At 39.5% G+C, this 25,594-nt stretch overlaps 2 protein-coding genes across 2 annotated transcripts in view; both read left to right on the forward strand.

The window, feature by feature from the left end:
* The window catches only part of LOC134823156 (alcohol dehydrogenase class-3-like), a 55,633-nt gene that overhangs the window by 18,084 nt on the left and 11,955 nt on the right, over positions 1-25,594 (forward strand). The window lies entirely within an intron of this gene.
* On the forward strand, positions 137-12,448 carry LOC134822757 (uncharacterized). The gene is made up of 7 exons (XM_063834000.1): positions 137-660; positions 2,372-2,447; positions 2,697-2,899; positions 3,141-3,742; positions 3,885-4,184; positions 5,068-5,259; positions 12,416-12,448. The coding sequence occupies exons 1-6, from the start codon at positions 137-139 to the stop codon at positions 5,196-5,198; spliced, it is 1,836 nt and encodes a 611-aa protein (XP_063690070.1). The 3' UTR covers positions 5,199-5,259; positions 12,416-12,448.

The following is a 25,594-nucleotide window of genomic DNA, read 5'->3' on the forward strand; positions in this document are numbered from 1 at the left end:
GGGATATAAACTGAATCACAATTGCTGCTATTTTTTCCTGACAACCTATATTCAGCTAATTTGCATTTGATGTATTTAATATAATTATTTGATGATAAGATCAATATTAATCACTGCTTCTGTTTTAGTTATGACGATGTCAAACCAAACCACCCCTAATGTTACCCCGAAAGAGGATCCTGATGAAACAAATGCCTTATCTTCTTGTGCTTGTTCTGAACCAGAAGTAGCAGCCTCACAGTCAATAAAGACTGAGGAGGAGAAAGAGGAGGCAACACCAGAGTCCCTGGTATTTGAACCTATCCCAGAGTTCTGGGAGGAATTACACGACCTCCAGCCTGTAGGTTCAAAACTGGAAACACCCACAACTGCACCCTCAGTCTCTAACCACCTGGAACCTCATAAACGCAATCCTTCTGAAAACACAACTACTAATGAGAATGAAGTTGCTCCTACAACTTCAGTAACGGATCCTCTAAGCTTGACTATACCTAATTACGGGTCCCCCATGACGTCCCCTATAGATGTGATAACCCCAATTAACATTGTTTACTCAAGAGAAGGTGTGCCACCTCCCTTCATAGTGAGATACGAAGAGGAGGAGGATGAGGACAAGAAGGGGATTAATATTAATGGGGACATCAGATACGACGATAAAAAGTTAGTAGTATAATTAATAAATAGCTGTTATTTATTAGGTAGCTCAAGAATAACAGGGTGTATCACGTGACTATCACAAGAATAACAGGGTGTATCACGTGACGATCACACATCTTAAGACTGATATACCCCTTGAAGCATTACTTTTGTGTGATCCGTGCAACCTGACCACTCATCACTTATATCAAACGTATGTCATTTGTTTATTCTTATCTGTTTTTTTCTTTTTCTTGACATTTGTTTATTCTTATCTATTTTTTCCTTGCTTTTGCTTTTTGTTCTTTATTTTGGCCCTCTCTGTGTATAATTGTACAGGGGGGGGGGTCCAAGGGGAACTTTGGGGAACTTTGGGAAAGTCCCCCAAGATTTCTGAAGTTCCCCAAAAAAAAGTTCCCCAAAACTCCCCAAAGTTCCCCAAAATTCCCCAAAATTATTCAAAATTATTCAAAATTATTCAAAATTATTCAAAATTATTCAAAATTATTCAAAATTTCTCTAATATACATTAATACCCATTAATGTTAACATGTATGTTATTATAAGGTATAATCTTAACTTACTTGTTGATACTTGCAGCATGATAATTTTTTTGGCATGATAATTTTTTTGGGGAACTTTGGGGAACTTTGGGGAACTTTGGGGAATTTTGGGGAAATTTCTGAAGTTCCCCAAAAAAAGTTCCCCAAAATTCCCCAAAATTATTTGTTTCATTGATAATTTTTTGGGGAACTTTGGGAAAGTCCCCCAGGTTTCCTGAAGTTCCCCAAAAAAAAGTTCCCCAAAACTCCCCAAAGTTCCCCTTGGACCCCCCCCTGTACAAAGATTGTTGTTTGGATCATAATCAAATAAATTAGAAGCTCTAAACCAGTCTCCTCCTGTGATCTGTCGGTATGCCAGAAATGTCCATAAAGAGCCTAACACTATTAAGAAATCAAAATATGTCTCATAATTTGTAGATTCTATGTTTTGAAGATTACAGACACTAGAACCCTCAATATACAGACAATAAAGATATTGTTTAATCTGACAACATACTTCACACTGTCTCAACACTCGAAAACAAAACATTTCCCAGTAAACATCTTCCATGAAGACTGTTGGAACACAAAATATCGTGCTTTTAGTGTTGTATCTTCCATGAAGACTGTTGGAACACAAAATATCGTGCTTTTAGTGTTGTATCTTCCATGAAGACTGTTGGAACACAAAATATCGTGCTTTTAGTGTTGTATCTTCCATGAAGACTGTTGGAACACAAAATATCGTGCTTTTAGTGTTGTATCTTCCATGAAGACTGTTGGAACACAAAATATCGTGCTTTTAGTGTTGTATCTTCCATGAAGACTGTTGGAACACAAAATATCGTGCTTTTAGTGTTGTATCTTCCATGAAGACTGTTGGAACACAAAATATCGTGCTTTTAGTGTTGTATCTTCCATGAAGACTGTTGGAACACAAAATATCGTGCTTTTAGTGTTGTATCTTCCATGAAGACTGTTGGAACACAAAATATCGCGCTTTTAGTGTTGTATTTTTGAGCTTATTTTTTTCGTTTTTTCCTCGTCAAAACTTTATCCTTGAACTTGATGATTTTTTGCTTGTTTTATTATCTACCTAGCATTTTTGTAGATTACACTACTTTGTTCACATTCTCATGTTTCTAACTATTTTTTCCTCAATTTCTTCTCAATTAAAATCAACTTGTTTGCAGGGATGACTACAAGTACCATCAGGAGGATGATATAGTGAACAAACCCCCGGAATCAGTAATGGAACCTTCCTTAGCCGTGAGTATATAATGTCATGTAAAAAGTACATAGAGTGTCGAGAGCATCATGTTTCCAATTAATCCAGTAGAAATAACGTATAGTAGAACACGTGTTAATACGTGTTAACACGTGTTAATATATATCACAATTCAGACAAAGTACTGGAAGGTAAATGTATTATATTATACTAGAACATTCTGGACTTTTCTAGAAACATAAAGCAGCAGCAGCAGCCCTCCACCTTGGTAATCATAACTCTGTACCCAGGACGACTGCAGGCGAGCACTAGGAGACTGTGACTTTCCAACCGTGGCGGATCTTGTCGAGTCCCAGCAGCTGGTATACGAGGTGAACCCAGTTAAGATGCCTGTAAAGATACCGTGCTTTACTGCTGAGGAGAGCGAGTCTCAACCTCAGTTACTGTCTCCTCATGCGGACCTGACTTGTGAGACTCTTAGAGCTGCTTACAGGTTAGATTATATCTCTTAATCCTTCATACGCCACCTTGGTTTTACTTAATATAATTTTGTGTTTTTTTTATAAGTTCAAATAAGTGACTGGCTCCTACTGATGCTTCATTATTGGAATAACTTACGTTGACAGAGATTAGATCTAGAGCTTGTGTATTCGAAATGTGAATCTAACTGTTATCCAAAGAACTTTGGAATCCCCCCCCCCCCCCCCCCCCCCCGATAACATTTTTTATTTCAGAAAACGCCTGGAGATCGTGAAGTCCCAGCCCCTGTCTCGGAACTCCCTTCCTCGTGGATCTCAGAAGATACAGGACATAATAAACAAGAAGCTCGACGAAATGAAAGAAGAAAAGGAGAAGCTTGAACGCTGGATTAGGGAAATGGAAAGTTTGAGAACTGTTCAGAGTCAACCTGCAGCTGAAGAAGTAAAAGATAAGCAGACCGTATCGGATAAGATTAAAGTCTGTCGTGTCTTGAAAGACAGGAGTTTGAAGACGAGCGGAGAGCAGAAAATGAACGATTTAAGTCAAGACAATAAAGAAATACAAGAAAACGAAGGAACGGAAGGAGATAACCTAGATAAGGGTGACATCCTAGAAGAGGAAGCCATGGATACAGATAATAGTCAGGAGATCGAACTAGATAACGATAAGAGCCGAGCAGATGGTACGCGCTATAAGAAAAGACGACTAGAGGAAGAAGAAGAAGAAGAAGAGGTTGAGGAAGGTACCACAAAAAGAAGGAAGATTGTGAACGAATCATCGGCTCCACAGTCAGACATCAGCGCTCAGATAACGAACTTGTCACGTGATATTCCGCAGGGTTCCCGAAACCAATCAGGTTCATTCATACCTCTATAATATTATTCATACTTCTACATTATAACACTTTATTTTATTCTCAGTAAATTATAACTTAACTGTTATCGAAATATCACTTTTTAGCTAACTTTACAAGTCGTTATAAATTGAACCACTTTCAGAACGTCCCGTGATAGTAGTAGGTAAACACATCAACCATCCTGGTGTTGTGAAAATGGAGAGGAAAAGTGATTCCAGTTCTGGAGTGTCGGATGCAATGGAACACTTCCCCAATCCCGCTGATAAAACTATTAAAACACCTCGACAAAAAGAGGAGATGTGTGAAGAGTCTGCTGAAACACCTCGACAAAAAGAGGAGATGTGTGAAGAGTCTGCTGAAACAATGAGGCGGGGGAAGAGAATTATGGAAATAAAGCAGGAGGCCAAACTTGCTAAGTGGTTTTCCGACACGGAACTTTCAGGTGCGTTTCTTTATTTTATAAAATAAATGTATAAATAAATTTTATTTATAAAATAAATGTATAGATCAATTTTATTTTATAAATTGTAACCGACTTCGTGCGTCATAGTAAATTCAGTTATATTATATTCTTGATTTTATGGGACTATTATGGAAATTAAAAACAGTTGAAATGTTCGTAATTCTCCAATAACAAGATGTGCTCGAAATCTGTGGAACAGTTTGAACAGTTTCTCGAAATTTCCGGAACCGTTCGAGCAGTTTTTCGAATCGGTGGACGTATGGGCGGGGAACTTTTCACCTCGCCACTTGTCAGTACCTGATTAGGTGATGAAGGTGTTTGGGTTTGGAATATCGTAGTGGATAAAGTCTCTGCGAAGTTTTATTATTTGGTGCAGGGAGCGCTGCACAGGCACTCCCAGGGGAATGTTACTCTTTAAAATTTAGTCCTTGTCCAGCGTCCGCCTAAGTGATGAATTCCTTTTACGGATAAAATATTTTCATCGTTGCAGACATTCGATTAAACTACCCAAACTAAATTATAGTTAATACTACTAAATTAATGATTCAACTGTACTAAATTATTGATAATTGTACTAAATTATCAGTCTCCTGTCTTTGAGGGTGTGGAGTGCGGAACGTAGCTTCTTTCATCACTTAACTATGCCGCCCCACTTTTGTTCACGCATGTCAAGCAATAAAGCATTAAAAACCTAATATAATGCACTTTCATTATTTCATGCCGCCTTTTACATAAACATATTATCACACCATTATTAACTTATTAAGCTAAATAACTTGAATTCCTTTGCGGTAATGTAAGTAGATTCTATTATGTAATGCAGATATTAAGCTAAATAGTTAACAATCTACATTCTTCTCAGGCATCCCAGTTACGTTCAGCATGCTACGAAACATGGCTAAAGGGTGGGCACCTCACCTTTCCTCCGACCAACTTCTATTCGAGTTCCTCTCTCGATTCCAACTCAACTTCCGGCCTTCCTCCGGTCGATGAACAGAGACTGGACCAAATACCAATTTCCGTTTCTGAATTCTGATGAAGTATCTTGCATCCGGTGAGCCGTTGTGCGTACAAAATCTGGCCTTTCCAAATATTGTACTGTTCCCACGTTTGTTCATTATGTTTTTATCCACCGAAACTAACATTAAGGTTGAAATCAATACTAATTAATGGACCTGGGAATCAAAGTGATTTTAACCTAAGTGTATTTTAACGGAACGTGAGCCCGGCTCCGCATCCGGCATCAGCTAGAAGGTTCGACCTGATCAGTTACAATGCGCTGTGCACGTACCTCGTCTTGTTTTCTCCTTAAATACCTTGTATTTCTAATCTGCATGACACTTCATTTCTGAGTTAGAAAATTACCTGCGGTCCATTTTTGTGCTTTTGTAAGTATCCGTGTGCAGTGTTTTAGGTTTAAATTGTTCGTAAATAAACACCAAATATCGGGAAAATTATCCCCTCAAAACTCGTTGTCACGTTCGATGAAATTATTTAAAAGTTAAAAATATCATTTCCGTCAATGGTATTTCTTGAGCCATTCTCCTAGTGTGCCGAAATAATAATTCCATTGTCATAAAATGCGGTAATTATTCTATTTTCTAACCTTATCTGCAGATTACTTCCATTTTATAACAATCGAAACAATCGGATCCCAATAATCCTAATTACGTTACTCGTTCCGATTTAAACCGTTTAAAAATGGTGATAAAACTGTTAATTGACAAATAATAACTCTTTAAATACCTCTTATTGTTATCTGGACCGAAGTGTTGTGCTCGTTCATTAGCATTATTTTGAAGTCCCCATTATTCCTCTAATGTAATCAACGGTAAAAACTGCTAAATGTCCCCCAACTCGCTTAGAACGGAGTTAACATTTTTTGCGGTTTAGTTACGATTTGCTTTGATGGTTGTTGCGGATAGAATGTCCAACTTCTCGGTAAGTAGATTTGAGTTTTATACCTTTACAAAATTATTCCGGCTACTGAGTATCTACCTTAATTTTCACGTCCTGTAGGTACACAGTGCGCTGTAAATGCTATCACTCATTACGCTGCGGAATGCAATGAAATTTAGTTTTGAGTTCCCGGTATATTCGAATATTTGAAATACAAGATCCGTTGACAGGTTGACGAGTTGACAACCGTGCATAGTGCATATTTTAAACAAAGTTTCCTGTTATTTCCTGTTACTGTAACACCTTGACACAGATTGTCCAATACAGCTGGTGACCGCTAATTAATATAAATACAATATAAAGTAATCACTGACATTATATAATAAATATAATATAATAAAGTAATCACGGAGATCACACGCCCACAAAACTGTTAAACAAGTAACATGTGGACTGTGGAGCTCTCTCGTTGTGGTAATTTGAGGTGAGCTCCAGACTCTGTTAAAACCATAGCCATTCACTAGCTGTCCTGTTAAACGCTGACCATGATGTTTTGTGTTTACAATCCCGCTCACGGAAACGATTACTCGCGATAACGGAAACTGAAAGCTATCCGGTGTGATGAGTTAACATGGTGTTATATCATGGTTTACAGTGTACTCGTTCATTATCTATACAGTCCTAGGTCATTTCGAGTTGGGAGTCCTGCTCTGCTGTGTTTTAGGTGATTTAGGTTTTTAATTAGGTTACGAGATGGACATCATTTGTGCTGATTACTACTTTTGGAGCCATGTAAGTATACAGTGAAAAACGCTTTTTTTGCCAGCAAGGAAATCGTTTTTTTGTAACAATATGATTTCAATCTTAGATCACTTTACTGTTGCGGATGAAGCCTGATCTCAGGCTTTGTCATGGGAAATAGGATCCACGTGTTTCATCTGACACCTAGTAATTTGTCTTTAGTCGACAGTCGTTCGCTTTGTCTCCATCAGTAATTATTGTTAATCTCTGTTGACGGATTAGCTGGGATCTTGGCACAGGGTGGGAATGTGAGTGCTATAGAAAATAACAGCTGTAGCCGATTATAATTAGATTACTTTAAGTTCACAGATCACAAGAGTTGAAAAAAACAAAGGACGTGACTACTTCACCGATCTCCATTAGTCGAAAAAACAAAGGGCTTGATATTTTATTTTTTAATGCCAATACTTCACGGCTGGGTCAAGGGCTAAATTTTTTTAACTGTCACAATCAAAGGAATTTCGGTTTTTCCAATGGCTATTCCATTGTTATAAATGGCATGTCGTCTGGTGTTTAGCCATCACTTTAGTGGACAGCACTCCTCCCGCCAAGTTCAGGACCTAGTAAGTCTGAACGGAGGAGGATCATGTCGGACTAGAGACACTTGTGTCTCAACCCTCTACCACTCACATCAGGGCGTCCTTCAATCGGACAAATTGAGAGATTGTAAACCGATTATCGGGCAGAGGCTGGACCTGAAATTAGATTGTAACCCATATCTTATAAACAAGAGGGAATTAGTTACAGAGGTAACAGTCCCATGATAAGAGATGTGCTGATAAGTGTGGGGTGCCCAGCCCCTCAGTTACAGTTGCTACAATCTCCCAGCTAACCCCGAGTAAGTGAGGTCTCAGGGCCACTCCAGGAGCCCTCAGTATTGTGTGTCTCATGGTTATTATCACACCTTTGGTTTGACGAGGACGGAATTAGTTACAACAATTGTCTAGCATGTGTGTCTAGCGAGAATCCCGAGCAAGGCGGTGTCAATGGCAGCTGGTTGTCAGGGAGGAATCATTGTAAGGGAGAGGGAGAGAGTGAGGGTAATCCTGCTTAGCACAAAGTAACATCACGTGACCCATCAAAAGCGGCACGCGTCCTATTTCTGGTGCCACCAAATATAGATACCCCCATAAAGAGCTTATCTCTGTCCAGGATCAGCTCACTGAGTACATACTAGACCGTGTCACCACACAGCAGCTTCTCTGAGAGGAGATATCATCTCTGGTACGAGATACTATCCCCTACAAAGGTATGTCACGTATTCACGGGGCTGCAATACGGCTTCTCTCTCTGCAAGCTCTGCAATACATGTAGATGATGGTATGAAGTAAGGGTTCTCAGTGTTATAGAGCTAGGAGTAAGGGTTCAGGTCCTGGATAGGTTTCCCTCATAATCACGTCACTATGTGTCGGCATGTGCCGGCAAGGGTGAAATGTGCCTGCCTTAGGTCCAGTTCCCGGGGTAAACTGCCGTGAAAGTATGGGCTCGGATTTGATTATCAGAAATATTTACAAGGGAGGAAAGTCCGTAGACCGGTTTGCGCCAAAACGTTAATTCTACGATCTAAAGATTTGCAGATTTGTCTCTGAAACCAATATAGCACATACTCCTCGCCTGTAACATCGTTACCCCCAAAAGGGCGTCCCTCTAATCGTCCCTCTAATCGGATATAAATGAGACATTGAAAGATTTTACCCAGACAGTATTGCAAGATTGTACTCTCTTTCCCCGTGGATATGGTACCGCGCTATATGCCGATATAGGCAGGTTTCCAAAGCGACACACCGCTGTCAGGGCGACATCCCCGTTACCAGGGCGACATCCCGTACCTAGGACGGTGCATACTGGCCTGATGTTGACGTCAGCTTGTACTGAAGTTTGGAATATTTTCAGGGCTGGGTGTGGTACAGAGTGCACTACACGTGAGATATTTTACAGGACAAGCATTCACGTGTCATGAACAAAGTTGAGGTGAGATTGAGGGTCTCCAGCCAAGGGGAAAGTGGTGTTTATCTTGCACGTGGTGCTGTGTGGTTGTCAGGGAGATATCCTAGTAGCACGTGTGAAGTGTTTGTCAGATATGCGAGGGTAATATTACTGGTAATACAGTTAGACAGAGGGTGAACTATAATCCCGTGTCATCAGGACCCTGTCATCCCAGTTCACGGGATTGTAACCCTTAGGTCTCTCCTTCTTAATTAGCTCCCGATATCGGTACGCAACGTTTTTCAGGCCGCTAGCATCCGGTTTATGTCATGCTGCAGTACATGTAATAAGGTCGGTATACGGGAAGTAGGGTCAGACAGCACCGTCCTTTTCTCGTCTCTACAGCCGTTTTGTGCGGGCTCTAACCACTTCTCTCTCTCCACAGTGTTATCATGAAGGTCAGTTAGTTGTACTTGTGTTGACGTAATTATCCGCGCTCTCTCGCTATTGATACTTGTAAACGTAGCGAGTTTATTGTAAATTGTGCTTGCAATTCTAAAAAGCGTGCTAGATCCTAACTCGCGTGTCGTATAATCATGTGTTGGCCAGCGTGCAGAGTAATTGTTATGCAGTACAAACAACTGTGACAGACAAAACACCACCTAATGAGCTCATTCATGTCATGAAATACAAGCAGCACAGTTTCCAGACACACCGTGCTAGACACCAAGACCGTGGCGTCATCAGTAAAGTGCGCTTTAACCTGCCCCATCACGTGGTCCGTCTGTCAATCCATCAGGGTCACGTGCTGATCACAAGGGATGATCACGTGACGGATTTCCGGTCCGTCAGTGGACCTCGTAGCAACACGACAAAGTTACGTAACACAACAAGACACTCAGAACACAGAGTTTGTTTGACAATTAGCACTGTCATATGACACCAGCACAAACTGGTCACGAGGTGCGTTTCTCTTACATCACAGGTAGCAGTAACCGGCCAATCTGCAGACCGCTTCCTAGGCCCGAGCTATGACGCGTCCCACGTGCGTGGGTCACGTGCCCACGTGCGCGCGTCATCTTGATGTCGTCACTATCAGGGTGGAAGTTGGGCAGCTGAGCTGCAGAGCGCTGTAAGATGTACCGTCTGACCTTATCGCTGCCGGATCTGAGCTAGTAACTCCCTCACTCTGCTCACTCTGTCCTTCTCTTTTCCTCATTGGATGATCAGGTCAGGTGACATGGAGGACTCAGGGGTGTTGCTATTCTTGTGCAGCCACTATAAATAGTGCTGCAGCTACTCCTTCACAAATAGTTTACATTGTCGCTCCCGCAGCTCCCAAAAATCGCTTGTACTTGTGTATCAGTATTCAGTTTTGCAGTCGCATAGAACTTCGTTAATTTTATCTCTGCTTAACTCCTTCATAAATAATATTTTATGACTTTCGTGATGAGATACAACCCCAGTCCCTCCGTAAGTCAACTAGATGTCATTCTGCTTTGTAATTATATTGTATAACATGGTATATCAAGTATCTGGAATCTGCAAACAGAGGTATTCATTACGTATCGCAGCAATTATTCGTGCAGTTATTAGGGTAGGAAGTAGTTTGTGTAAGCATACAGTACGGGTAAAAACTCAGCGTATTAACGAGACCTGACACTGTCAACTAGACGGCACCAGCTAATTATTTTTGTGTTTTTCTTACGCAAAAAAGAAACCCTAATTTTAAAATTTCTGCCCGATAAGACAGGAGTTAGCCAATGAAAAGGTTTGAGCTGACCAACGCGGAAGCTATTTGGAAGCCCCTCAATGAATACAGAGTTCTATCAATAGCTATAGCCCAACAGATTGGTTTCGATACCACCGTTACATCATTTGACTCAATCAGATCCCAAAATAGCCGGTAGTTACCAGCCCTCAGGCTCATGTCCTTTGTATCGGGTGAGGTTTCGATAAGAGAGCCCGGTCTAGGGAGACGGGCGTGTGGTAGTTACAATTCCGTGTCACGTGCCAACTCTTTCTCACGTACCACGTGACATCCTTCCCGCTCTCTCATTGGCTGCTCCTACGTTTCCCGCCATTTTGCTCGTTAAAGATATGCGTTTGGTGGGGGCGATTGGGATACATATAAATATGTTGGATGGGTAACGCTGGAGCAAGTCACAGACGAGGTGTCACTAGCTCATGTAGTGGTGCTTGTTAGTCTCGAGCCCCTTTCCGGTCATCAGTACGCACTTCAAATTATCTTAACACTATGGTCCTAGCCGCCCCTTCGTGGTTTTAGAACTAGCTTGTCAACCTCTACAGTATCAACATGCATTCTAATAGTAAGGTGAGTCCGGTGGTTCTGTTTCCTGCGTTTTTGTGCTAGTGGTTTCCCGCTTTCCGTTAGTGGTTTTCCGAATTCTGCCAGTGGTTTTCCGGATTCTATCGGCGGTTTCCGATTTACATTTTACGAAATTGTGCTTTCATCAGCATGCAATTGCGCCTTCATGCAATTTGTTTTATCCATCTCCATGACTGAGGTTTACAACTTTCGGCTATCGGTTTTTAGTCACTGAGGTTTGCACGATATCGTTGAGAAGCAGTGAGAAAGTGTTCAGTAAAGTGATAGGTTAGGGTTGGTAGCAGGAGTTGAACAGGTCAGCAAGTAAGATGCTAAGTCAGCCTGCCTTGAGTACTAAGCCTCCTGTGGTTACTTGTCGGTTTTATAACCCTCTCCACTTCTCCATTAATCAGTTATCAGCCCCGAGGAACGATTGGTTTTACCGACCGCTTATGTCCTCCCTGTTCAGTCGGAATATCCTCTAAATTAGATCAATTCAATGAAATACAATTAATATTACAAATGTTGGACTGGTGCAGGGATATTTGGAAACCTCTTATATCCGGCCCCATAATATTAATATAGTAGGTCATCAGTGGGAGAATTAATTAAATCAGAAACTGAGTATAACTTGATCATATGTCACCTATACTAACAGGGCTGTTCGTCCAATTCAACCCCCCATTTTATACCTTTTCATAATTCTAGCAATTTGATGTGGTAGGTATATCCAATACAAACAAAATTTTGGACCAATCAATGCTGCTGAGTTTCAAACGGACCAATAATAGATTGGTCCTGAGGAATAATTCATAGACGTTATTTTGAAAACATTACCATGTTATGGGCTCCTATGTCCTCTAGATTCCAGAAGGTGTGTCATTGAATACGGCTGAGTAAAGCAAAGCTTACTATTCATGTGGAGTGTGGAGCCACTGTTCGTTCTTAGTTAATGCCCGTTTTTGAATGTTTCATTCTAGAAACTGTTTTTACCACTGCCCGTTAGGTCTGAGCTATGGGTTTTGCGGCTTTTACCAGAAGGTATATTAAGTCAATGTTGGTTCGGTAGAGGAGTCCGACCTGTATGAAATGCAAAATACCTGAAAGATTAACTCAAATCCGTAGAATAGTTTTGTTGTTAACTACCTAAACTTCATTCTTATAGAACGAAATGAAGTTCACTTTTATCTTCAGCCGTCCCCTATTCTTATTTAAATAACATTACCCCTAAGTTCTAACGGTCCCCGTTTTTCAGCTGTCGGGATTATTGCCCCACAATAACAGTCGGGACGGGTTCACAGCACCCCATCACGGGTCCCTGAACCTTGGAGGCGGTGGAAGCCGGAGCAGCAGTAGCAGCAGCTCCATCAACCACTCCTACGTGAAGGAGGGTCTGAGACATGCCATCCACGCCAGAAGGGCCCTCTCACATAACCCTATTATCAGCCAAGAGGACCTGGCTCCCCGCAACATCCAGTTCAAGGTATGTGTGGTATGTGTGTTATGTGGGGTATGTGGCGAATACACTGTATACTGTATAGGGTATGTGGGGTGTATAAGTTAAATAATGTTTTACGTAACTACTGCTTATTATATGAGTTGTAAATATGTTGTAATTTTCTAGCATATAGTTTGTAAAAAATTTGGAACTTTGCCAGGTATTTCGCTTTCTACCACATGCACTAACTATTTGTAAAACATTGAGTCTCCTCGAAATGTTAAGATTATCCCGATTCGTAAATTTAATACAGAACCGTTGTACCAGTGTGCTGAATTTTTCTTTTTTTTAACGAAAATGTCGAGTAGGAATCGCTTTCGGTCGACAGATAATTCGTTTAACACCATTTAAATGTTCTTTTTGTACCTATAGTTGAGATGTTACAGAATTATTCTGGCCTGGCTAGTGTTTAAGCGGCATATTTTGATTTTAGAATCTTAAATTTAAGTGCCCTAACCTAAAACCAGCCACCACTGGCAAATCACATAGTCGCTATTATGAAAAATATCGACGTCATTTGTCATTGGTATTTCTTATCTTCACAGTGTCTCACTAACATAATTATTGAATCCGCTAAATAGAAACATGGCATTTCTTTACCCTCATTAGAGACAGCTGAAAGACTCTATCTTTTAACTTTACCTTCGTAACTTTGTCATAGTCACCGTGAAGTGTGAAAGCCATTCAAATTACTTTCACTAAAGTCTAAAGGTGCGCATATCTAGAATGACATTTTACCGATATTAAGAATACATACATTAATTTTGCACGGACCTTAAAATTACCACCCTACAAATGTTTTATATCGCCCATTATCAAGGATTCAGGCGCCACTTTTAACCAATCTTCTCATTAATGTACTCTGTCCCATTCCCAATAAAGTCATTACATTCACGAGATGCAGTAATCGCCGAAATAAAAGGTAATCGCCGAAATAAGAGATATCCAATTTACCGCGCCTCCGCTTTTATCCTTTATACCTAATTTTTACCCCAAATTCCGACCGTGTTGCTAATCTTTTGGGGGCAGTATATATATATATTTACATTGCTGATATTTACATTGACCGTTTATTAACTTTCGAGCGCCATGAAGGTTAATTTTCTTTTTCCTCTCTTTTATTTTGTGGATCCTTTCGACAAATTTACATGAAAAATACAAAGCCCCCCTACAATTAATCTCCAAGTTCTAAGCCGATCTTTCCGTTTTTATCTTTATATTTTAATGGGTGTTTTAATTATAAGGGGTAACAGTTCGCCTCTAACTTACACCACTCTCAGTTAACGCCTGAAGAGGAGGAGAAACGCAAAACACGGAGAGAGAAGAACAAACTAGCGGCCAGCAAGTGCAGAAACAAGAAACGAGAGCAGGTCACAAACGTCAAGAAGGTTTGTCTCTCAGCGATTTGACCTCTTTTGTCCACTTTGAAGTTTCTTTATTAGATTTTAAGGGCACTGGTAAAATGAGAAATTTGGGTATTGTTTTTAGTTTACAGTTTTTCATGACACCCAGCCGGGAGACGCAGTTTTACTGGTAACTAGCTTCAATTTGTCAGCTGAAGTCGCCAGTTATGTTTTGGACGCTATTTGGAGGGGCTTGAAGTATTTAGTTTTATCCAGTCTCAAACTTGGCAAATGTCTTAGTATGAGGAAAATAAAAACTGTCGACCATTTTATTTTCACGTCTTGCTGTGAAGACTATTACAGCAAGTTTACCAGAAGTCTGAACTTTGGCTCAATTTCTCATGTAATCCCCTTTGTCCGCCCCTGGGCAAGGTCACAGTTCATCTCATCCTTCCCTTCACAGTACATTTTAACGCTGATTTTTCAACATGGATGATTTAAGTTTACGACATCAACTGAAGTTTACGCGGGCGTGCAAAGTCTACGCGTGTCTTCAGATGAATTTCTTTCGAAAGTACAAAGAAAATAGGCCGGATCAAATTGTCTTTGATGTGGTCATAGTTAAACGTTTGTGAGAAACTAGAAAAAATTCAAAGAAAAAACCCGTTCTCAATGGCTGGTGTAAAATTGAAGTTCGGAAGTGCGGCCTACAATCGTCTGATCAATTGTTGAGGTCAGAGATATTTACAAAGTGGTCATGTCACCCTTTATGTTACAAGGTTGCTCGTCTTTTAACGCTAATTTTCTATAGAGGACAAATTATATCTTTGACCATTTTTAACCACAACAAATATAAGACGGAAACTTTTTGTAGAGTTTGTGGTGGTTTTGAAAACTCAAAGCCACAGGCCGGGTCTAAATTGACCAGCAATGTTTAACTTTGAATGACTTCAGATTGATGGTATAGGAAACAAAAATCATCCATCTATAATAATCAAGTATTCTCCCGCGACATAGCCATTAAAAACTTTCATGCTGTGAGTTAGTCAAAATTGTTTCAGCTCATGTTTCTATTACTCCTTCACATCTCCCTCTTCCCCCTCAGTGTCACATCCCACTCCTCCCCCCCCCCCCCCTGATCTCCCACTGCTTCTCATTTCTTAAGTGTCTTTTTCGTCTCACCCTCGTAAGGAATCCATGTGATCTAAATGTTTGCAGCCATGAAGACTGTGAGTTTAAACACAGAAATCTCGGTCACTACCCTATCCTCTACCTTGCTCCTCTAGATAACCCAGCCACTTTACTGAACCCCTCCTCTCTTCTCTTTTTACAGAAGATGACGTGATCCCTGACACCAAGACACCAGGGTGATGTGTGCTTGTCTGGTGGGTATTTGTGCTCATGTTGTGTTTGTCTGCTCCCCCCTATAACTTTACCCAGGGTGGTACACCCACTAATTTCCTACTCAGCCCTCGTTTACATCATCAACTTCCCCGCTAAACTTAGCTTCTTAATAAAAAGTGATGCAACTTCAAGGACAGCTTTGTTGTTCCCTCGTTTTTAACTCCGCCCGACGTTAATGAATTATCGAAGGTGCAGCCGGGTAACAAAAGTCTGCAGACCTGAAATATAGTCGGAGAATCGCACCGTGACCGGGTCTAGGATCAGCCCTAGACCTGTAAACATTTTACTGGTCCGGTTTTCAGGGTAGCCGTGGTTTGTGACCCTCTCGGCCTCTCTGTAAACAAAGTTACAATGTCTCCAATCTCCACAATCCCTGTAGTAGCCCTCATGCCTGTGTCTGAACTGTTCAGGCTGGGTGTCGCGACAACCCACTCAGCCCCAGCTCCATTTATATACCATTTAGTAAGTACGGTAAGGAGGCGGGTCGTACCAGGACTTCATTAGATATAGTTTTATTCGGAACTGTATGTCTCCTCCCTCCACTGTCAGACCAATACTAAGGCATGATGTAATGCTCTGGCAGAAGGAATTATATAATCAACTTTAATGTACTCCTCCTCACCTATTACAAAGCCCGCCCTGCCCATTTTAATACGATTATCTGATGGTTTTAATCAGGTGGTGTTAATGTTGGGGATGGTCAAGTTTTAGGGTGTTATTGTTGTTGTGATGACCATATATATCAAGCGTGGAGCTGAGGATGATTTAAGATGTTTTATCATGTATCTTGTATTGTGTCACTATGACAGAGTCAGTTTAACAAAACAGAGACTGAAAATAGACTGTCCCAAATTAAATTGGACACCTTATTTAACAACAACTTTAGAGACAGCTGTCAAACTCACCTTACATCATAAGTACCCGACCTCTAACCCCTCTAAACTCACCTTACATCATAAGTACCCGACCTCTAACCCCGGCCTCTAACCCGACCTCTAACCCGACCTCTAACCCCTCTATTACCCGACCTCTAACCCGACCTCTAACCCGACCTCTAACCCCTCTATTACCCGACCTCTAACCCGACCTCTAACCCGACCTCTAACCCCTCTATTACCCGACCTCTAACCCGACCTCTAACCCGACCTCTAACCCCTCTATTACAGGAGTATGATATAGTGACCCAGCATAACAGTCACATGGAACGAGAGATAGAGAAACTAAAACAGGAGCGTATCAAACTGGAGCAAACGTTGAAGCAGCACCAATGTTCTATGGGGGGCTCTAGATCCGGGGGATCATCCACCCAGGGGGTCCTCGGGGGGTTCGGACTGCAAAACAACAAGGGAAACGGTGACAGGAATGACAGGAATGACAGGAATAGGGACGGGGATAATGTAAGGCGCTTCTTCTGTACGTACCAGCTGAGTTCACTGCTTATTTATTTTATTTTTTTATTTGTTTAATTGTTTAATTGTTTTGTTTAATTGTTTATTTATGTTATGTGCTGGAATTTTTTTAATTGTACCTCATTTCGAAAAGCACACTTTGCTGCAGGCTTTAAAAGGCAACGTATTTACCGCCCATAATCAAACGTAATCCGTTAGTTTCTTTGCGGAAATTTCGTTGCTCTTGTCAGGAGGTATCCTTTTTTCCGGTTTACAAGTTAGTAATCCTGATGAAATAATGGCTAAGTAAATTACCTGTAGTACTCAACCCTACTATGTAATGTAGCAGCAGTGTTTCAGCTGATAACTAACACGCTTACTTTACAGGAAATCAACTCAGCAAAGAAGATCAAGCTACGAGTTGATGAAGATGTTAGGTTAAATTTACAATTTTGACGGACGCCACGTAACCAATTAAACTTTTATTAGTACCAGTTGAGCTAATTATGTTTAATTATGCTAATAATTAAGTTTAATGCGTTACGTTATATTTGTTACCCTAGGATTTAATGATATTTATGTTTCCAGTGTATTGCCCATTAATTTGGTGAAATACGTTGTTTTCGTCGTAAAAATGTCGATTTTTTACACTTTTTAGTTTTAAAGTCATAGCGACGCTTCGTTATGTTATCATCATATTCAGATTTCATCCACATTAGGTTAACTACTCTTTTTAAATTTTTATTTGGGAATGGGAACCTATCAGTTATATTTCTCTTAGGATTATATTCATCATCGAACCACCTTTTTTTCATCTCCAATATTATGTTGGTATCTATATGCTGGCTTTTCTGAATTTTGCTAGGTTTTATCCAAAGGGGTGCAACGGCCAACGACATACACGTTTTTCTTTAACTTAGCCTTGCGGAAGTTTGTTAAAATTCTAAAAATTTATCGAATATTATCCGATGCAAGTCCAAAGTTCTTATGTTTGATGTCGTTGCAGCCCTTGTCGTATGTAATTTATGTAGCCTAACTATGCTTGTTAAAACTTTTTGAATTTTTCACAAAATTTTAGCCAACCCTTTACAATTACAGTGCATTGATTTGTGACTGTGATCGTGTTAGATTTGTGGTTTCCGAGCCGCAATTTGTTTTAAGATAATTGGAGCTGCATGATGAATTTATCGTTAGAAGGATAAGATTAGTTCTTTGAACGTGTGATGGCATCCACTTACCCTTATTACAAATATTATGTTACTGTTATCTACCTTATTGAGATGTAATATGTTGGAGTATTCAGTTTATCGACTATGTTAGTTTTTGAGGATGAAAAAAATTCAGATTTTTAAACTACTTAACCACTTAACTTACTTAACTATAAGAAAAAAGACACGACTACTTAAATTTCATTAGCTTGAAGATTAATAAAAAGTATAATATGTTGCGATAATAGTTGTTATAAGTTAAAGTTTGTTGAGGCAGTTATGATTATTCAATAGTGCTCGATGTGATATTCTTTCACGAGACTATCCGTAAAATGTGCGGTCCCCAAATAAGTCGTTAATAACAATACATGTACTTTCACCACTGGTTCAGCGAGTTCAGAGCTTTTTTTCTGGAAAATTATTTCTATTTGTAATAAAAGTACGTTATTTATATCTTATTTCATATTTACTTGATAACATTTCGTAACGCTTCATTTAGATACCAATATCTGTGTTTTATTTGGTTCACACTGTAAAGTGCTGCCTTCTAACCGGAAAACTCCAATTTTAAACCAGTACAAAAGTTAAAAACACAGAAACTTTCGGTTGTTGCAAAATATTCTCCTTGTAAAAACAAAAATAACTTTCTCCCGACAAAATACCGGTGGAAATTATTTCGTAGGCCTTAAAATGACTCTCCACTTCCAGATCCATTCTTACCCAGGAAATCTTACTGGCTGGCCATGTTACAAGAGGTGATAATTTTTCAATAGCATATTTGTCATCGCATATTTGTCGTCGCGCGTGACATAAAGGTCGTTGCTCGCACGCGTTTTACTTACTGGGCCGCGCTCAGCCTTACTGTCATTCCTGATTCCGCCGAATCTCTATTCGTTAATGAACATGATAGCCTGAGGTCCCCAGGTAAGCGTTTTACTTGATTGACGATGTCAATCCTTCACATCTCGCCGATCTGCATAAGTGGTTGCGAGAAGCATTATTGGATGCGCGCGCGACCCAGTAGTGCATCGCGCTACAAGCGTTTTACAATCTGAATTCAGCCAGAGAGTCATGACAACCACATTAATTTGCAAAGTTATAAAGCTGCGAGCTTTTAAATTCGGCCCAAAATCATACTTTTCGGGATAACTCAAAATCTTCAATATAATATCCCTAGGCCTAATTTTCCTCCTCGGGAGGAAACATTATTTTTATGAGGCGAGCATTTTGCAAAAAACTGGAAGTCTCGGCCATCTCTTTTACTTTCTGCTTTCGAAGTTGAGCCCCAGCCAGTAAGGTTTTCTGGCCGTACCCTTAAATTGGACATAACCCACCAGCTGAAGTAACTCTGATACATCGGATTAGAACCTGTTTAACGGGTGATACTCGTAAAATATCTGTTCCATATATTGGAACAGGACCGTCCACGAGTCCAACTCGGCGTGCGTCCTGGTAGGTTGTAAACCTACAGGAACCTGTAAGTGTAAGACTGGCCTCCAACTCGCCATTTTTGAGATTCAAACAATTAATCGAGGATGTTTAAAGTAAAAGGTTAACGGGTGATACTCGCAAAATATCTGTTCCAACTCGGCGCGCGTCCTGGTAGGTTGTAAACCTACAACAAAATACCGGTGGAAATTATTTCGTAGGCCCTAAAAAGACTCCTCCAGATCCAGTCCACAGTCTTAACGTAAAAGTTAAAATGGACATAACTCACTAACTGAATTCAATTATTGTCATACGTTTCATCTAACCATGTGCTTTCGCGCCACTTCTGACTTCGGGCGCGCTTGTTTCACAAGTCAGGCCGTGAGGTGGGCGCGCGCTACTGCAAGCGCACGGGCTCTGGATAGAACAAGTCATGCATACGTTGTATGACCCGCCGCGCACGAGTGCGCGGCTCCCCAGCTGTTAAACGGATGATACTCGTAAAATATTTGTTCCAACTCGGCGCGCGTCCTGGTAGGTTGTTGTCATACGTTGTATGACCCGCCGCGCACGAAGTGCGCGGCTCCCCCTGTATCGTCAGAACGATAAAGGGTGTTTATATAGTGAAACGACCGTGGGGGTCGCAACGTGATACAAGTAGGTTGTAAACCTACAACCCGGCTGTAATATCGTAGAAACGCTACAGCATACTGTATAGATTCAGATGGTTGAATTGTGGTCGAGGCATGTGAACACTACACACTAGTGACTAGTACTGAATCAATACTTCATAACACCTCTGATCGGTAAATCTGTTGTCATTATCAAAGTACTGGAGTGGCGGGCTTTTACTAAATCGCTCGCCCAAAAATTTCCCGTGACTTTGGTTTTTTTGGTTTTGCAGCCGTACAAAACGGTTTTACATTACCTGAGGACCCCAGGCTATTATGTTCATTAATATAGAATAAAGATTTGGCGGAATGACAGGCTGAGCGCGGCCCAGTAAGGTTTTACATAAACCCTAATCCCAACCCTAACCCTAACCATAACCCCAAAGCTATCCATAATCTTAACCACAACCCTAGCCCTAACCCGAGCCCTAAATAATCGAATTCACGTTTTACTAGCCTGTCACGTGACCAAAACGGTTTTTTGCCCATAACTCTCCAGGGAAGCATTTTAACCCTACGTCAGGGGGGGGGGGGTGGTGATTCGGAATCAGCGTCCAAAAATACACCGATCTAGATCACTTTCATGCTTAAAGGGCCTTTTCACAAGAATTTTCTTAAAAGTTGGGCGAGCGATTTAGTAGGAGCGGGAGTGGCTTGGAGCATTAATATTGGTACTTTAAATTAGTCCCGGTGAGAAGGTGTAGCGGGATTTTCCGAACATGGGGAGATGAATCCAAGCGAACTGATACAGAGAATCACTCCCCCGATCCTTCCAAAGAGAATTTGTGGTGCCGTGGTGATATTCAAAAACTTGCCGGATCAAATGAATATCCGGTAGAATATCATATGAAAACTTGTTCCATCCCTACTGAATGCAAACTGTATTTTAACAATTGTATTGTTAAACCTCAATCTACCATTAGTATGATCAATATATTATCAGAATTCACGTTAAATATTATGAATACATGAATAGTCAAATATAAATCAATTATTTAAAAAAATTAAAATAAAATAATCTAACGAATCATATACTTTTCATGGCTCGTGAGTTCTAAACAACCTTCTTTACAGATAATCATTAATCATTGCATCGTTAAAACTCACTCATTGTTTATAAACTCACTCATTCATTCAAATCACAATCCATGACAGATCATGACAATATCTGTGTGTCAGCCTATTTTATATACTGTTATCTAACGACATCCCCCCTTAGGTTATTCTATGTAACACAGTTCATTGTAAGTTGTTCCTCATTCACTTACAAGAACCTCACACGTGTATGAACAGAAATTATTAATCATAATAGCGGCACTGCTCGTGATGCTAGGCTTGGTCCTCTACCCTCTGCTAGAATATTGGTATTATTTTTATTTTTACTATTTCTTTTTCAATCTAATTTGCATAATCGAAATTGTTCAATGATTTTGACTTTTTTAATAACTGTAACATATGACTTTACATAAATTTCTTTTAATACCAGCAAAGTCATAATTCTCCTCTTTATTCACAGCATCATAGGATTGGCGTGTAAGCACTGCAAGCGTAGGACGAGGCGCAGGGAGGCACAGCCACAGGCCGAGGCTGTTTACAACAAGGGTCCTGGAAGTAGTATAGAGAAGGAAGCTTAACGCCGTTAGTTTTATCAACGTCTGGTGGAATGGGTGGTGAAGCTGAATGACTAGTAAAGAAGTTGGCTAGTAAGATGGAATACCTCACAGGGCAGAGTTACTCAGATGCTTTGGGATACATTGGGCTACATTAGGAAGCGCCTTCGTTTCGAAATCTTAAGAACGACAGTAATTTCTCTCCGGGGAGACAGAGGGGCGAGAAAGAACTTTGCCAATATAGACAGTTTAGATTTGAACTTGGAGCCGCAAGGCCAAGGGTGATTTTCAAAATATTGAGTTTTTGAAGGGTTATTTTTATATAGGGTCATTGTGACATTATGTGTATACTGTTTGATACAATTTATTATTTAATAAAAAATAAAGTTAAGTCTTCTGGTGATAAATTTGGATCAGACGTGTTTTAAGTTTTAAATAGGTAATTCAGCCACTAAAATGTTACGCAGCTGACTATGAATGTTTCTAAACACTATCCATTTGATATGGAGATATTGGTATCTCAGATCACGTGTACATCGTTCCTTTTTTTATGACACAGTAATTTATTGACACTCACAGCTATAATTTTAATCATTGAATCAGTATTTTTATCTGTGCTCTGCGTAATGCATCACATGAATCAGTTTTTAATCTATTAACTTATTACACATTTGTGCTCTGGCCTCTGCTTTAGCATCATACATTTAGGCACATGTATTCAGCTACCCTGGTGCCACAGCCAATGCAATCAATGAACGGTTTCAATCAGATGTAAGAAAAGACACTCTTAATACCAATAATGTGAAAAGCATTGTACTTATGTGTGGTACAAATGACGTGGACTCTATCCTGAACAGCCCTCGCAACATGAGGACTAAACTTCTGTGCCCTGATAGTTTTTCTGGTGATGCTAGAGCTCTTGACTTTACAAACAATTGTATTGAAAAACTTGTACTTTTCCTTCACAAGTGGGCACCTGGAGCTGATATTAAAATTGTTAACTTATTACCTCGAGAGAGTTTCTCCAGAAACAAGGTTATAACTGATATCAATGAGTGTATATCAAATCTGCAAAGAAAATACACCTATGTAAAACTGCTCTCAACCGAGACAAATCGTTTCTTGTTTAGTGATAAGAAAGGCTTTAGAAAATCGTCATTTTTTAGTAGTTATGGAGAGGATAATGTCCATCTCAATGATTATGGCATAGTTAAATTAGCAAGGCACTTGAAGTATCATGCACACCATTAGAATACTGCTGAATACTGACATAACACTCCTACCATCAGTTTTATTTTTACAGTACGACATCCAGACAAATACAACCTGCTTTTATTCTGTTTTTTTAGTTTAAACACAACTTTACAACTTTTATTCATTCCATTGTGAATTAATAAGATTCACAAGATGACAAATTTTAATAATGCAGCTGATAGGTTTCACAACCTCTGCATTGGTCATTGTAACATTCAAGGAGGGCTTCTCAATTTAGCTAAAAGTAATGAACTTTCCCAACTTATTAGAGATCATAAATTAGACATACTTTCCCTAAATGAGATGAATCTTAATGATACTATTGACACAGACACCATAAATATTCCTTCCTCCTTCAACCTTATGCGATGCGACAGGCCAAACAGTTCTAGGGGTGGTTGTGGCTTAATGATAAACAAAAAACTAGCTTACACAGAATTAGTTATGGATAGTAAGCTTGATAACATTGAAGCATTATGGGTGAAGCTTAAGAATAGCAAGATCAATGTTTGCTGCTTCTATCGCTCTGGAAATTATTGCAGTGTTGATAACTTTATTGAATACATTCATTTTTGCATGAAAAAATTGAATGGGAAAAAGGTTATCTGGATTGGGGATATAAACATTGACCAGAATAATATCTCATCCACCCAGTACAAAAAATTAGATATGACCTTGAGATGTTACAATCTAGTTCAAACCATTCAAGGGATAACTAGAGTTGCTAAACGTGGAGACAATGTTACCCAGACTACTATTGATGTAATATTCACTAACTGTTATGCAGATTTTGTCCAATCTTCTGTTCTTGATGAACGTATTGGAGATCATCAAGCTATTATGTGTGAGATAGATTGTAAAGTACCTATAGCTCCTAAATTTGAGAAGGTTGAAATTAGAAATCATTGTAAACGTAATGTTAAACAATTCTTAGACTATCTAGACACCTGTTCTGATTACAGTCCACTATTGGAAAGTACAGATGTTGAAGCTATCACAGCTGGCCTTTGTCATCATATTGAACAGGCATATGCAACCTTCTTCCCTTGCAAGACCATAGAAAGGCATGAAAAGTTCATACATAAACCTTCTACTGAACTTTTATATGCCATTAATCATACACATTTTCTTCTAAAGAAATTCCGTAAAAAGAAGGATAAGAGAGACAATGGAAATTGCAATAAATGTGGTACATGTAGCAAATGTATAAAGTGTAATGAGGCCTGGGATTGCTACAAGATTCAGAGAAATATTAGAAATACATTAGCTAAAACCTGCAAAAAGGCTAATGTAATCGATGATCTACAAGTTAAAAGTGCCAAGAATGATCTTAAAGGGATATGGAAAACTATCAAACTGGCATCAAATATGACCCCTGGTACAACTAATTGTCAAACTATCAATGAGAATGATCCTGAGCTATTTAACTTTCATTTTGCAAATGTTGGATCAAGATTACAAAATCAGGCCCCCAATATTGAAAGAGTTAGTTTTACTGATTTTTTACCTCCTAGAACTTCTAATATCTCATTTGATAGATTCCAAGAAATAAATGAAACTGATATCCTAATGTATGTCGAAACGCTCAAGAATGACAAGGCCTCATATGACAATGTGCCTCTATTTTTACTTAAGCAAGCTGTACCACACATAGTTGAGCCACTGACCCACATTGTCAATCTGAGCCTTAATACAGGTGTTGTACCAACCCTTTGTAAAAAAGCTAGAGTAACTCCCATCCATAATTATAAGGCAGGAATGAAAGATGATCCTAATAATTACAGGCCAATATCCATCCTTCCACTTGTAGGAAAACTTATAGAATACTTTGTCGGCAAGCAACTCACTGATTACATGGAAGAGAACAAACTTTTCATCCGGCATCAATATGGCTTTCGGAAAAATCACTCCACAACTTATCTGATGTACGATCTGATGGACGAAATATATATGAGTAAATCTAAGTCTTATAAACCAGGAATCATCTTTCTTGATCTTAAGAAGGCCTTTGACACAGTGAATCATGAAATATTGCTTCAAAAATTGGCATATTATGGAATTGGTGGCATTGCTTTAACCTGGTTTAAGAACTTCTTATCTTGTAGATATCAATGCACTAGGATCAATGGCAATCTAAGCTCATTTTTAGAAGTTCTGAGTGGTGTACCACAAGGAAGCATCATTGGGCCTATATTATTTAGTATCTTCATAAATGACATCATTTATGCCTGTAACCTATCTAAGCCCTTTCTATTTGCAGATGATGGTGCACTATTCTTTGATCAAACCTGCAGAAGCACATTTATAAACATGAAAATAGAACTTATGACAATCTTTAAATGGCTCAGTGTTAATAAATTATCACTCAATGAAAAGAAGACTGAATTCCTATTGTTTGATTCTGTTGACCAACATGATGAAATAACCATTGATTGTAATGAGGTAACTTTCACAATCAAGGAGTGCAAAGAGACAAAATATCTTGGCCTCATTCTAGATAGTAAATTAAACTTCAAAAGCCATGTAGATTATATTATTAGGAAGGTCATGAAGAGAATTGGTGCCATGTATAGAAGTAAAGCACTGCTACCCATTAAATATAGGAAAATGTTTGCCAATGCACTCATGTT

This window comes from Bolinopsis microptera, chromosome 11 (assembly GCF_026151205.1).
Source record: "Bolinopsis microptera isolate Bmic1 chromosome 11, MBARI_Bmic_1.0, whole genome shotgun sequence".
In the NCBI taxonomy this organism is placed as follows: domain Eukaryota; kingdom Metazoa; phylum Ctenophora; class Tentaculata; order Lobata; family Bolinopsidae; genus Bolinopsis; species Bolinopsis microptera.

What these genes read in the sequence shown, in the direction of transcription:
- LOC134822757 (XM_063834000.1), top strand. Translation starts at nt 137, where the DNA reads ATGTCAAACCAAACCACCCCTAATGTTACCCCGAAAGAGGATCCTGAT. An exon ending in ATCAGATACGACGATAAAAA is followed by an intron (nt 661 to 2,371) that starts GTTAGTAGTATA and finishes ACTTGTTTGCAG; the next exon opens with GGATGACTACAAGTACCATC. An exon ending in TTCCGACACGGAACTTTCAG is followed by an intron (nt 4,185 to 5,067) that starts GTGCGTTTCTTT and finishes CATTCTTCTCAG; the next exon opens with GCATCCCAGTTACGTTCAGC.